General features: G+C 41.2%; 1 protein-coding gene across 1 annotated transcript in view; it reads left to right on the forward strand.

The window, feature by feature from the left end:
- The window catches only part of RTF2 (replication termination factor 2), a 1,259,727-nt gene extending 1,248,502 nt beyond the window's left edge, over positions 1-11,225 (forward strand). The window contains exon 6 of the mRNA XM_044088989.1: positions 11,076-11,225. Coding sequence (XP_043944924.1) covers positions 11,076-11,225 — 150 coding nt within the window. The remainder of the gene's footprint in view (positions 1-11,075) is intronic.
- The last annotated feature ends 3,494 nt before the right edge of the window (positions 11,226-14,719 follow it).

Consider the following 14,719-nt stretch of genomic DNA (forward strand, 5'->3'; position numbering starts at 1 on the left):
GAGGTCCTTTTCCAGGAACCAAAAGGGACAGATGAAGATGTGGTTCCGGAAGTCTCAACAGTCCCATTTTGCTCCGGACCCCTCATCCTTCAGAGGCAGAGGAGGACAGGGTGGACGCCGCCCTAGAGGCAGAGGGGGCCCAAAAAACTTTGGGTCCAGAGAACCTTTCTCTGATCGGCCCACGCAGCAACCCTGAAGGGTTACCCGACTGCTCCACTCTGGAGGCAGTCTGGGGGTGTTTCTCGAGGCACCTGGCAGCTTGTGAGTCCATTACAGCAGATTGCTGGGTGCTTCAGATCATATCCAGAGGCTACAAGATCCCCTTTCTCAGTCTCCCTCTCAGTTCCCAAAGCCTCCCCGATGTCCCACCGAATCAAAGAGAGGCGGCAGCAGAGGAAATACTCCGGCTGCTAGAAAAAAGAGCAATGCAGCACGTCCCCCCAGACCAGTCTGGATCGGGCTTTTATTCCAGGTTCTTCTTGATGCCAAAAAAGACGGGGGACCTAAGACCAATCCTCGACCTGTCCTTCCTAAACCTGTCAGTAGCCAAAGAAAAGTTCTGGATGGTCACCCTTCAATCCATTCTTCCCCTTCTGCAGAAGAATGACTGGATGTGCTCCATAGACCTCAAGGATGTGTACTACCACATTTTGATGGACAGACGATCCAGGAGGTTTCTCCGCTTCCGGCTGGGAGCCAGCCATTACCAATTCAGGGTCCTTCCCTTTGGTCTCACCACAGCCCCCAGGGTGTTCACCAAAGTGTTAACTGTTGTAGCGGCCCACCTTAGACTCCAGAGAATTCAGGTCTTTCCGTACCTGGACGACTGACTCCTGACCACCCCCACCAGGCATCTACTATGCACTGCCAGGGATTACTTTCTCCATCTAGCTCCCCGGCTGGGGATCACGATCAACACTGGGAAATCTTCACTTCTTCCAACTCAAATCCTAGATTTCATTGGAGCCAGATTGAACACAAACCAGCTTCCAGCCTTCTTGACTCCGGACCAGCTACGAACTCTGAAACTCCATGTACTGGCCCTTCTACAATCCCCAGCTCCCCCTGCGGAATTGGTCCTGAGGGCTCTAGGCTTGATGGCGGCAACCATCCACCTACTACCCATGGTGCGCTTAAACATGAGAGTTCTTCAATGGACTTTGCAAGTCCAGTGGTCCTTCCTGCGACATCCCCTGAGCTTCCCCGTTCCTCTCAGCAGGGTGTGCAGGAAAGCCCTCTTATGGTGGCTCCAGTCCCCAGACTTCCAGACACCCCTTCTCTGTGTCCCCTCCTCTAGCCATGGTGACCACGGACGCCTCTCGCCTTGGGTGGGGGGGCATTGCTTGGGCAGGACCATCCAAGGCATGTGGAACCATTCGGAGACCTCATTGCATATCATTGTCCTAGAGATGAGAGTGGTGCTTTTAGCGTTGCAAGCACTTCAGAGCCTTCTTCCCTTGGGGACAATTGTGATCCAGACAGACAACATGTCGGTCGTCTGGTATATCAACAAACAAGGGGGAACCAGGTCCTATCCACTTTGTCGGGAGGCCATGAGAGTGTGGGAATAGGCGATGTCCACCAACCGCTTTCTCATAGCGACGCACATTCCGGGACGGTCCAACATCTTGGCAGACAGCCTGAGTCGAACCATCCTCTCACTGTACGAGTGGTCTCTGAACCCCAGAGTAGCGAATCAAATCTTCTCCAAATGGGGTCAACCTCGTTGCGATCTTTTCGCCTCTCCTGCGAACGCAAAATGCAGCGACTACTTCGCTCTAATTCCCCCACCCAGGGAATCCCCCAGAGACTCTCTGGTGCATGTTTGGCCACCCGGTCTACTTTATGCTTACCCTCCTCTGCCCCTGATGCTAAAGTTTTTACAGAAAGCCAGACGGTTGGGAAGCAGTATAATCCTCATTGCCCCATTCTGGCCTCATCAAGCTTGGTTCCCATATTTATGGTCTCATCTAGTGAATCCCCCATGGATTCTAGTTCCCACCCCGGATCTGATCTCTCACCCATCAGGCCTGTCAACCCCGAATCTGGACAACCTGAAGCTCACAGCTTGGTTGATCCAGTTCCAGTGATAGCTAGGACTCCCGGTATCTCGTCCCTTGTCAAGGCTATTCTAGTAGCCGCTCACAAGCCATCTACTAGAAGAATTTATAATAGCAAATGGAAGCGTTTTTCTATTTGGGTGGAGCATCAGAACTTAGATCCCTTAAAAGCTCCATTGCCAGCAGTACTAGATTTTCTGTCAGGATTATTCGACCAGGGTGCTAACTCTTCTACGGTCAAAGTCCAGTTGGCTGCAATCTCTCATTATCATGTTGGCAGTGATCTCGGCCCTTTGACTTCGTCCAAATTATGTAAGACCTTCCTAAAAGGCACTTTCCTACTAAGACCTCCGGTTAAAGATGCAGTCCCTCCTTGGGATTTAACTCTTGTACTAAAGTCTCTAACAGCTCCTTCCTTTGAGCCTGCAACTTCGGTGGATCTGAAATACTTATCTTGGAAGACAGTTTTTCTTGTTGCCATAACTTCGGCCAGAAGGGTCTCTGAGCTTCAAGCCCTTTGCGCCAAGCTACCGTATTTGATTTTTCACAAAGATAGAGTCTCACTCAGGACCAACCCCTCTTTTCTGCCCAAAATTGCTTCGGAGTCTAATATCAACCAATCTATTCATTTACCAGTCTTCTTTCCAAATTATCAGAACAAAGGTGAATACAAGTTGCACTCTCTAGACGTACATAGGCAACTAAGATTCTATTTGCACAGGACAGCTGATCACAGGAAAGCAGACCAGCTTTTTGTTTCCTTTGCTAAATCCTCTTTGGGAAAACCTGTATCAAAAGTCACATTGTCCAGATGGATTCCCCAATGTATTCTTTTGGCATATGAGAGTTCTGGCCGGCCTGCACCTCAGAGAGTCCGTGCCCATTCTACTCGGTCGATTTCTACCTCTGCTGCTTTTTTATCTAGGGTGTCGTTGGATGACATTTGTTCAGCAGCCACTTGGGCTTCATCTCATACATTTATACACCATTTCAAGTTGGATATTGTTTCCAGAGGGAGAGCATCCTTTGGCTCTGCAGTGCTCCGGAACATCCTTCCATGAGGACCTCCCAAGAATCAGGTAGCTGGGGACTCTGTCCCATAGGTTGATGGACAAATGAAGTTAACTACTTCAGATTAAGAAGTTATGTACTCACCATAACGTTCCATCTGAGTAGATAAACTTCATTTGTCAGCAACCATCCGTCCCCCTAACCTATATGGATGTTCAAAGGACTCCTGCTTTCATGGCGGATTCTCTCTAGGTTAGAGTATGGAGGTGGTTCTTGGTATCGTATGGTTTATGGATAAGCAAACTCGATCTGAGGTCAGGAGGGGATAGCAGGGGATTATGGGTAAGGGGGGGAGCTTGGAGCTCGGATCTTTGCTGTTGGAAGCTGCCGGCTCGGATCTGATATGGATCCGATAACCCATAGGTTGCTGACAAATTAAGTTTATCAGATGGAACATTATGGTGAGTACATAACTTCTTATTTTGTCTTACCATGTGTTTCCAGAAAAGATAGGAAGACTGAAACTTAAACGGCTATCATTATTTAGTGAATTACATTATCACTGATTTCCCACTAAACCACAAATTTTAAGAGGAACAGACTGAAGTATGAGCCAAATATTCTGTGAAAATCTAGACAGATGAGGGCTATGGATTCGACTCCCTGAATCACAAGTGGTGGTATGGTTAGAGAATGCAGGCTGTTGTACCAAAGGCTCAGGGTTTCATTTGGCCAGTCACGGAGTATAATGCCCCCTTTGGACTGTATCTGCCCAGACACATCCAACTGGATTGCCTGCAAAGATATCTTACTGAAAGGATACAAGACCTAAAGAATATGTCCTACATGGGCCTCCTCAAAGCTCTGTCACTATATTCTGTATTTTCCGGACTCCCAAGAGATGACCTAGGTCTGGTATACAGGGTATCCTCTGACTCAAAACTGATGGACCTACTGCACATCAAGAAGTCAAGCTGCATCAGAAATACTTAGTTCAGGGATCCAAACGTCTTCTGCAACATCAACAGAATGGTTTGGAGGGACAGGATTATCTTGTACAGAATACCACTGTTCTGGACCAGACTGCCCATCCACTTAAAACAAAGCTTATTCCTGTCCATATTCAAGTGCAACTTAGATCTATGGGTGGGTGATAAAAATCTACCCCAGGACTGCCCTCTGTACTACTAATGAACAGAGGCAGCTTCTAAATGCTTTATCCCATGAATGGGACCCCTCAAGTTATATATGGTATGATCTTCGTTATTTTCACTAGGGGTGATACACAATTATCGACCATGGGATGGGCAAGGTCAATTTAACACCTAAAGGGATAGATTAATTCAAGCACCAAAAGGGAAAATGGTTAGATGTAAAATATCCCACAAGGAAAGCTAGCCTAATCCGTACCTATGAGTGGTTTACCTCTCTAATTGGCAAGCTTAGCAGATGCTTGGGAAAAAAAAATACGTCTTTCACACATGCTTCCATGCCATACAAAATGCATATTCTGTATGCATACGTGTCTTAAGTAATTTTATGTATTGTGTATTCTGTTGCTGCATGCATGTGCTGCATTTTTAAATACCGTGCGTGTACCTTTTCTTCCTGCTTCAAGTTATAACATTTTGCAGAGATATCACAGCCTGCAATTGTTAGAACATCTGTAATGATATTAGCATAACATTTTGACCTTTTATATGGAGGTAGCAGTGAAAAGAAATGGGTATGTTTATAAGAGATCTTGTATATGACCTTGTATAAACAACGTGGAAACGGTGTGCAGATTTTACTAAGTATACGATAAGACAGCTGAATATGGGTTTAATAAAGTCCAGCATAAGGCATCAACTGGTCTTGGGTATCAATTTTAGCGATTCAGCTTATATTAAAATATTATATTCTATTAGTCACCTTTTACAAGGGTAAATATGTATTTTTTTAAATTATACAAATAAGGCTGTAACACTCCTTTTCTCTTTATAATGCCGTTTTTACTGCATTATAGTTCTTACTGTAGCATACAGCTGTAAAGTCACACAGACAATAGGATCTGCAGGAAAATCAGATAAATTTCAGAGCATCTTTAAAGTAAAAGCTGCATTGCAAACAAATAGTCCAGAGATGGGCTGAACAAGGATATGTTGGAACATTTGTTTCCCCTATTCATGAGGGATAGGGGTACTAAGCAAACTGAGATGAATCTGCAACTACCTATCCATTCGTCCAAATTAGATGTGAAGAAAGTAAGACAAGCACTTTATGTCGAGTGGTAGATTGTCCATAAAAATTGTATGCTGTGTGATTCAAACCCATTTCACCAACATGTGGAAAATAATTTTCTTTCAATGAAATAACGATTTAGTATATTTACTGTAGACATCAGTGGTGGTACAGCGGTAGCGTTGTTGCCTCACAGCAAGAGGTTCTACTGTTGGATTCTCTGGAGTGCCTTCTGTGTGGAGTCTGCATGTCCTCCCCGCGGTCGAGTGGCCTTCGAAAGACATGCGTGAATGAGCGTGCCTTCGCTGAAGGTTGGGCTTCGGGCTGGCAACACAGCACCATAAAAATCTACTGCCAATCATTAGCAGACCAGAGTTCTGCTGTGGCGACCCCTAACCGAGAAAAGCAGAAAAAACAAACAAAACTGTAGACATCAGTAAAAAAAATCTTAACATCTTAAAATCTTAACCTCACAAGACGTCTACAACAACTGGAAAGGCCACAGAAATACCTCACAAAGAGGATTACCGGCCTCAAACAGATGCCGTATGCAGACCGTCTCAAAAAACTCCAGCTTTACTCTGTCGCATATCGCTTACTCAGAGGCGATCTCTGCCTAACATGCAAAGCTATGTCAAACCCAGAGCTGTTGGACATGCTCCACGTAAAGAAATCCCAATCCCTCCGAGCTACATGCTCTAGGGACCAAAAACCTTGTCACCACAATAAACCGAACATGCTGGAGGGATAGATTCCTGCCCCAGAGACTTCCCATACTATGGAACAAACTACCTATCTATATAAAACAAAGCTCCTCATTAGCATTCTTCAAGAAAAATCTTGATGATTGGATGGGAGATAGGAAATTCACCCCTGGGATCACTTCTGTAGCTCTGCTTGACAGGGGCACAGGAAAATAATTTTCGTTGGTGGCAAAAGCCAGATTACCGTTTGGCTAGGCTTATATAGTACCTATCTATGAACCTATGTTCTATTTATTTAAAAAAATAAGTGGAGCACTTGAGATCCTTTGAGCAGGTGTTTGGATAACACTGGACTAGTAAATGTGGAACAGATCTGACAGAATTAGGTCTATTGGAACTCTATGTGAAATGCGAAAATCTTGCTTACCAACTAATTCAGTTAAGAAGCTCACACAGTGATTATATTTATACTTAAAAATAATTTTCTTTCAATGAAATGATATAGTATATTTATTGTAGACATCAGTAAAAAAAGTTTAACACTGAACTGAACATACCTCTTAAACTCTGAGCTTTAAAAAAAATCAGCACTATTTCTTAATCAGAAAGAGGCACACGTTCTTATTCTTCACAGTTATGCTAGACCACGTATATGGCAAGTGATAAACAAACATATGCAAATTTTAAATAGAAAAGTTTAATAAGGTACGTTTCCACAACCAGGTCTGAACTTATGAGGAACTCTGGATTTGAGCAAGGATAAATCTGCATATCTACATCATAGCAGTTGAAAGGCATGACTAATGTACGACAACACTTTTCAAAGAAATTTTTTATCGGAAACTTACCACATAATGAAGTGTAAACTTGAGAGGTACAAGGATCCAAAACCAGGGCATTTCACACTATCATTTCTCGTAAAAAGATGACAAAATAAGATTTGCAATAATGGGCATATACCATGAAAGAACGACCGACGACGCAGAGGAATTCCCCAGTTGTACGCTCAGAGGCATCTAATAAAAGAAAAAATAATTAAAGGTACGTTGAATTTATCAACGTTCCAGCTACAAGAAGCCCATATATCAGTACTTTCAAAGGGGCTTAACTTTATTCCTTCAGGTGGAAATGATTTGGTGTCTGCACTAACTGACTTGAAAAAATTCACCAGAATGTTAAACTTAAAGTTGTTGTTTGGTCAATCATCTGTAGTAGAAAGAGGCTTTAAGCGCCTCAGTACTTTTATACCTATTGCTGTACCAATAGTGAAGGCTTTTCATGATTTGTGTGAAGTACAAATTAGGCAATTGTATGAGAGTAGTAATAAGAGTAAAAGGAATGAGTACAACTTGACACTGGATGAGTTTAAAGCATTTAAAGATCTGTGCTCCTGTAAAGAAATAATAATTAAACAAGCTGATAAGGGAGGGTAGTGGTGCTCATGGAACGTGACAAATACTTAGATACTATGTCCTGTTTGCTGGAGGATACTACTGCTTTTAAACGCATCACTGGCATGGATGTAAAAAAATGTATATCGTATGTTAATATGGTCATCTATGACTTACAGCTGCAGGGTCAGATAGATCTTGATTTATTTAATTATTTAACAGTTCCTTGTCCTGTGACACCCCGCCTATATGGAATACCCAAGATCCATAAGTCAATCATGGATCCACCTATGAGACCCATTGTCTCAGGAGCAGGTTGGGTGACCGAACCCCTGTCAGTTTATTTACATGGTCAGTTACAACCTTTTTTGAATAATTGTGATTCAGTTCTACGTGACACATTTGATTTTTTACAGAAGTTACGAGTAAGCTATGACACTGAGAAGGAACAAATGATGAATAATGAGTATTATTTGGTAACTCTGGACATTGTCTCTCTTTTCACGGTCATACCGAATGATGATGGGATTGACCTTTTGAGAGATGTTTGACTTCATGTCCAAACCCTGATTATGGTAAAATAGAAACGTGGTGTAGCCTTCTAGATGTGGTTTTAAAGAATAATGTTTTCCTCTTTAATGAACTTGCGTACCTTCAGCTCACTGGTGTGGCTATGGGTACTTCCATAGCCAACACCTATGCTAACCTAGTGCTCTACCAGTGGGAAAGTAAGCATATTTTGAGTGATCTAAACCCTTATAGACAACATATTAGATTTTTCCAACGTTTTGTAGACGATTGTTTCCTACTTTGGAAGGGCAGATTGGATATATTGAATATGTTTTTGGACTATTTGAATAGAGCTTCTTCCTTTCTAAAGTTTAAAATGAGCTGTTCCAAGACTGAAATTGTGTTTTGGATGTAGAAGTTATATTTAAGGATGGACATATGAATACTAAGTCACATAGAAAGGATGTGTGTGCTGGTAGATACACCCACTTTCATAGCATGCATGCACCACACATCTTTAAAGGTATTGTGAGGTCCCAGTTAGGAAGGTTGAGTAGGCTTAACACTGATGACTGCTGTTTTGAGTTACAATTAAAGGATATGTTAGCGGATTTTTCTGCTAGTGGATATGATAATGTCCTACTCTCTGTGGAGAAAGATAAGGTGATGCAGGAGAGGAAGACTAAGTTTGCTCCTACCTTCCTATCTGACCCACTGGAGTCAGATGCCTTACCTATGAATAGTGCGAATGTGCGTATGGACGTGACTAGATATGTAACTGCATATAGTCTTACAACACCATCCATAAAGCAAATAATATTTAAGAACTGGTTGATACTAATGGCTTCAAATGAACTAAAGGCCTTATTGGGTGATAGACCTTTATTTGCCTATAGGAACATGAGAACTTTAAAAAATTCATTATGTTATAAGGATTTTTCTACCAACATTGTGAAAACGCTTTCCTCTAAGTATGGTACATGTAAATGCCACAATTGTTCATGCTGTGGAGATATTTTTGACACAGGGAGTGACCTTTTTGTTCATCCAGTAACAGGGAAAACTTTTAAATTTTATGTTTCAGCTACTTGTCACACAACACATATAGTGTATTTGGCTACCTGTGTGTTATGCAAATCTTTTTATGTAGGCAAAACCACTCGTAGGTTGAAAGAGAGGATTACAGAGCATAAGTCTGAAATTAGAAGATGTGTCGAAACAAATGCTTTATATAAGCATATGTTAGATTGTGGACAAGATCGTGTTTTTATATTCAGGGTTATTGACATTGTTTTCCCCTCCCCAAGAGGTGGTGATATAAATAACTTCTTAGAAATTAAAGAATATGAGTGGATTTTAAGGTTTGCTGGTGACCGTTCTCCTGGCTTGAACAGTATGCTGAGCCTTAAACCAATTTTGGTTAAGCTCAGTAGATTGAATTTATAATTATCTATATTGTTTCTACAATATGAATTTTATGTGTAACTTTGATTATTAATCATATTAGCAAGCTGAATTTTAAATTATTTAAATTTTTGTTATGTACTACAGAATCATTGCTATCTGTGTTGTTTTAACTTTGCCTTATTGAGTGATACTTATGGTCATGTGATTTTTGGGCTGCTAACCACATGACTACTTTGGGCCTGCATATACCATGAAGCACATAACCTTACCGCTTTGTTGTAAGAATCGCAAATTTTACAAGGACCAAAGTAACAACCAGAACAACTGAACAGTTTTCATCACCCTTTCTGTCCTGTTGTCACGTGATGAAAAAACACTGATTTTGATGAAAAAACACTGACATATAGAAAGAATGTACTACCCACCACGAGGTACACCCATTAAGAGACTTTTACAGGTTAGGATGGCACAAATCATGCGCTTCTTGCTGCAAACTTTTGTGTTTAAATTCAGTGCATGCGTGCATCCGTGTCGTTACAGGTCTTGCACCTGTAAAAGTGGGGGGGCTCCCCTCCCCCCTTGCTCTGTAGTTCCGGCGTCCATGTCTTTCATCTATCTGCTGCTTTTGAGTGGTTTTACTTTGTTTATTTCATACTTAGCAGTGTCTGTTAGGTCAGCATAGAAGTTATAATTGTGACTAAGGTTTGAGCAGTGTAGGGTACTTTTTTTCAGTTTTCTAACATCGCTGAAGAAGGACTTGTGTCTTTGGCTTCAGTGGTTTATTGAATGTTTTTACAGATGGCTCATATTTTACCCACACAGAACAAAGTATGTCAGCAAAGTAATTCCCAACTTTGTTTCCTTCTTTCAAGAAGGTGCTTAATAAAGTTAACTTTATGTATCATTTCCTTGGAAGACCCTCATAAAAGGTAGGTTTTAGCCAACCTGCCAAAAAGCCGTTTATACATTATTGAGAAATTAGTATGGTAATACTACTAAATTATATAGGAATGTGGATTGCTGACTGCCATGTTTGCTTCTGTTTTTATTTCATATTCCAAGGGATTACAAATTACTTGTTGCCTCCTTTGCACACACAGTTTGTTTCTGCAACCTTCAAACTCCTTAGGACTGCAGGCAGAAAGAATTTGTTACTGCTTAAACACTGAATCAGTGCAAGTTTTGGGGAAGGAGATATGTCCAAAAGTGATGAAAACATAAGGGAAGTCTTAGATCTGCATGAGGAGTACCATATAAAACTACACTTGGCTCTTTTTTTAGTGTTTTCCTAGTCAAAAAGGAGAGAGAGTGAGGAAGATTTAACAGGATTGTAACAGAGTTGAAGTTTATTTTGAGACACTGGTACTAAAGAACAGACAGTGTTTAGTGTTTTGAGATTTGGAGATCATGCTGGAGAGGCTCTGTATGTATTAGCTTTCCTCTTCATTCTTTCTAAGCCAAGGATGACAGTACAGCAGCTTTTACACCAGATGTATCGATGGAAAAAATTGTTAATTTGCAAAGAAAGAGAAACTGCCAGTGGACTGTAGGACAGGTGGCCATGTAACGATTGTTCATGCTTGCTAGCTTTTGATCCTGTCTAGTGTGACTTTGGTGGCTGATTCTCCCCACTGAGGCCTTTTGGAAGACCGTGGTAGAAACTGCAAAATCAGTTTATCTACATTTTTTTTACATTCAGAATTTGAGTGAGATTATGATGTGATTTAGTGCTGCATTTTCTTTATAATTCATGCTGTCTTCTGTTTTAGTGTGGAGTTCCATTTCAAGAAGATGACATTATTACTTTAAATGGAAATAAAGAGGAAGTAGAAGAGCTGTGGAAAAGAATGGAAGAAAGAAAACTTAAAGCAAAACTGGCAAAGGTACTGAAGTACTTTGTATTTTGTAGAAATTTCTAGCCTTGTGCTTATCAGTGGCATGCAGCACACATAATGCCCAGCCATATCTTTAGTATTTCTGGTACTTGGCATTATTCACAAGCTTTCCTGTAATGGATTATTTCAGAGACTGCATTTTCCTCTGTGATGTTTGTTATTTACAGTGTACTTTTGTAGCTAACCTTTCCTGGGTGCCTTACCTGAAGGTAGACAACTGAACTTTGGATGTAACAGTTACCCAGCATTTGAAAAACCACATAACAGTTTTAGCATTCACTGCTAGCATTTGAAAACCACATAACAGTTTTAGCATTCACTGCTAGCTGTTTTAAACTATTGATCAAATGAATGTACTTTGTTGAAAGTGTCACTGAGCGCATGTAGTTAGAATGGCTGTATTATGAGTTAAGTCGGATTTAATGCATGCATGTTTTCATGGTGCTCTGAATCCACCTTTATTTTCCGCTTGTTTGGGACCCCCTCATTCAGATTGCCTATTTTTCCCTCCCAAGTTCTAATTTCAATCCACTTTTGCAAGCTGATTCGAGGAATGAAATGAAACCTTTTATGCAGGTCTCTAGTTTTCTTGTTTTTGTTAGGTAACAAATCAACTTGCCTGAAACATACAAGCAGAAAACAGTTTATGACTAACTGAAGTGTATGGTGTGGCAAGATGCCACGCAACTCATCCAGAGTTGCATAAATTTTAACTCTCGGATGATCTTTCTTGGAGGATCCCCGACTGGGGACATGCTTTCCTCCTAGCCCCACTCATTGAGCGCAGTCTTGACTATCAAAGACCTTATATTCTCAAAGGTTAACTAAGCAGTGGAATACCTTGCCACTAAAAACATTGGATGACTTACCATGGACTTTCACACAGTGGCCACTGGATGTTTGAGTCTTTTGCACACTAAGCAGTAGTGGAACCACATTAAGGACCATCTAAGGAGGGTCCCATTGCATATCAAGTGATACATTCAGAATGTGTCTCATGTTCATTGTCAGGGAACCCTTCTTGGTGGTCTGTAATTAAAAAGAATCCTAGGTAGTATTAACACTCCTTTCCTAAGGCAGGAGACAAAAGATGAATACTCAGACTGAGTGCTGAAGCACCAATGAGGGCTGATTATTGTAATCATGGTCCAAACATAATACTTGGTTGAAACCAACAGCCAGTCAGTCATGACACGTCTTCATTGGTGACATTTCTAAAGCAAGCACTGGAAGCAACCATCCCCCTGGTTGAGTGATATTTGATTATGGAATTTTTCAGTTCACTGTCTCATGAGAAAAATTGATGCAGTTAGCAATCCACTTACAGAAGGTTTGCTTAGCAAATGACAGACCTTCCTTTTTCCTGCAGTAATGGAGATGAACAGCTGTTCCATCTTTCTGAATTCTTGCATTTGCTTCATGTAAAAATCTCTTTCAACTTTAGCTCCCCCTCCACAAAGAAATCATAGGGATGATTGGACTGGTTTAAGGATTGTTCTGTACCACTTTCTGAAGGAATCCTGAGTTGATCCTAAAGAGCACACAGTATTGCGAAAGATCAAATATGTCCCTGTGCATGTGACTGTATGAAACTCTGAGATTTTGCTGTTAAAGGTGATGGCAACCAGAAGTCCAAGTGACAAGCTTTAAACCTTTAGGCTGAAACAGGTGTTGAATCAGCCTGCTTGTCATGGAATTAAAGTCCAAGGAAAGGATAGATTCTTCAAAGGAGTATGTAGATACAGACCCAAGAAGAAGTAAGGCAAGAGTTATGCTGGTGGGTCCATAAGCTATGCTTTCAGACTGAGTGAATAGTAATCTATAGCAAATCATTTGCACGTGTGAGTTTGAATAAAAATAGACACACCAGTTATTTAAAGGTATATACATGTTGTACCACTCTTTCACCCTAGAAACAGTGTGCCATACATGATCCAGTCTGCTGTTCTTCAGGCTTGTACCAAAACTTGAGCACCTTCTGTTGCACCCACAATGCAACTTGCTTCCTCTCTTTTCCATATCTCATTTTTCATGATTTATATCAGATGGCAATCTCTCAGCTCATGTACTATTTGACACTGAAAGTTTATCAGTTGTGGTAGATAAGTATGCTTTTTGTTTATGTTTAAAAATCAGCTACTGTGTGATAGGCAGATTTGTTTGACTTTTACAAGGCAGTTTTGTTGTGCTTCTTTTGTAAATTGTAAGTATTGTCACTTGTTTTTTATTGTTCTTGGAATTTTTCTTCCCGGGCCTCTGCTGAAAATGGACTTCTACTCCAGTCGGACCTCCCCGTTAAACAAATGTTAAATAAATAAAATAACTAATGTTTGTCTACTCTTTGTTTCTTATATAGGTTTAGACAGTGTATTTGCTGTGCTTTCCCCCTCCCACATCTAGACCATTTTCTTTTATAGATTGCAAGTCATCCTCTTCACTTTTCAAACATTTTTATTGTTAATGTGGGGGTTGTGTTTTCAGTCCTGTATTAACCGTTTTCAGTTACTTTAGTGGAAATATTGTTTCCTCTGTTGGTAGGACTCCCATTTCTGTAATTGAGTTAGTTCATTTTCTTTCTTTCTTTTTGTAATTGGCCTCTTCACCCCTCCTTGTCTGTCAGTTATTATCCCTGTTCTGGCCAGTAGGCCCATTCATTCCCTATCATTGGCAAGGTCAACTAGTAAGGGCTTATCAATCGGAAAGCCATCAGGGACAGTTGAAAATGTTTTTTATGCCCAAGCTCCCACACAAACCCAGCAGAGTGCTAAGGAGGGGCATGCCATGGTCTGACATCGGAGGACCATTCCTTCACCTTAACAAGGGGATGTTCCCTCCAAGCAGTTCTACCTCTTCTTCCAAAGCATGAGTGACTGGAAACAATTAATACAGGACTGAAAACACTTAAGTCTCTTCAGTGTGCATCTGAGAGATTGCATTGCCCATTGTGTCCCCAAATGCATGCTACCCTCAGCATCCACCAAGGAGTGGCAAGCCCCCTTCCCTACCTAGCTTTTCTAGTCTTAGGGCCATTAAACAAAATATGGTCACCTGATTCACAGTCAGGATGTCATCTGTCTCTCTCTAATACAGAGCCAAGAAACTGTTGCTTAGTTTTAAAATGGCTAATGCCTCAGTTTTCTGTAAGTCTACTAAATGTGTTTACAAGATCACGACTCAGATTACACATGGTCTTTGTGTCATGTGCCTCAGGGAATGGATTACTTGAATTAAGGTTGTGAAATTTGTAGTAACTTTAGCCATCACATCTTATATTGAGTGCAAAAGTAAACTTATTTTCATGGGTCTTCTGCCCTCAGAAGACAAACAGGAAGAAAACAAAAAGAATGAGAAGAAAGGAAAAGAGAAAAAAAAAAAGGAAGGATCAAGGAGGGGAGGGAGAGGGAACCAGACAGATTTCCTTCACCAAAGTCAGCTTAGACTCTCTTCCCTCCAGGAGATTTCAGCCTCACCAGAGGATCAGTCAAACATCACCTGCAGGAGCCTGCCAGATAGAAGTC

This window comes from Protopterus annectens, chromosome 12.part0 (genome assembly GCF_019279795.1).
Source record: "Protopterus annectens isolate FY-2018-M chromosome 12.part0, PAN1.0, whole genome shotgun sequence".
Taxonomy (NCBI): Eukaryota; Metazoa; Chordata; order Ceratodontiformes; family Protopteridae; genus Protopterus; species Protopterus annectens.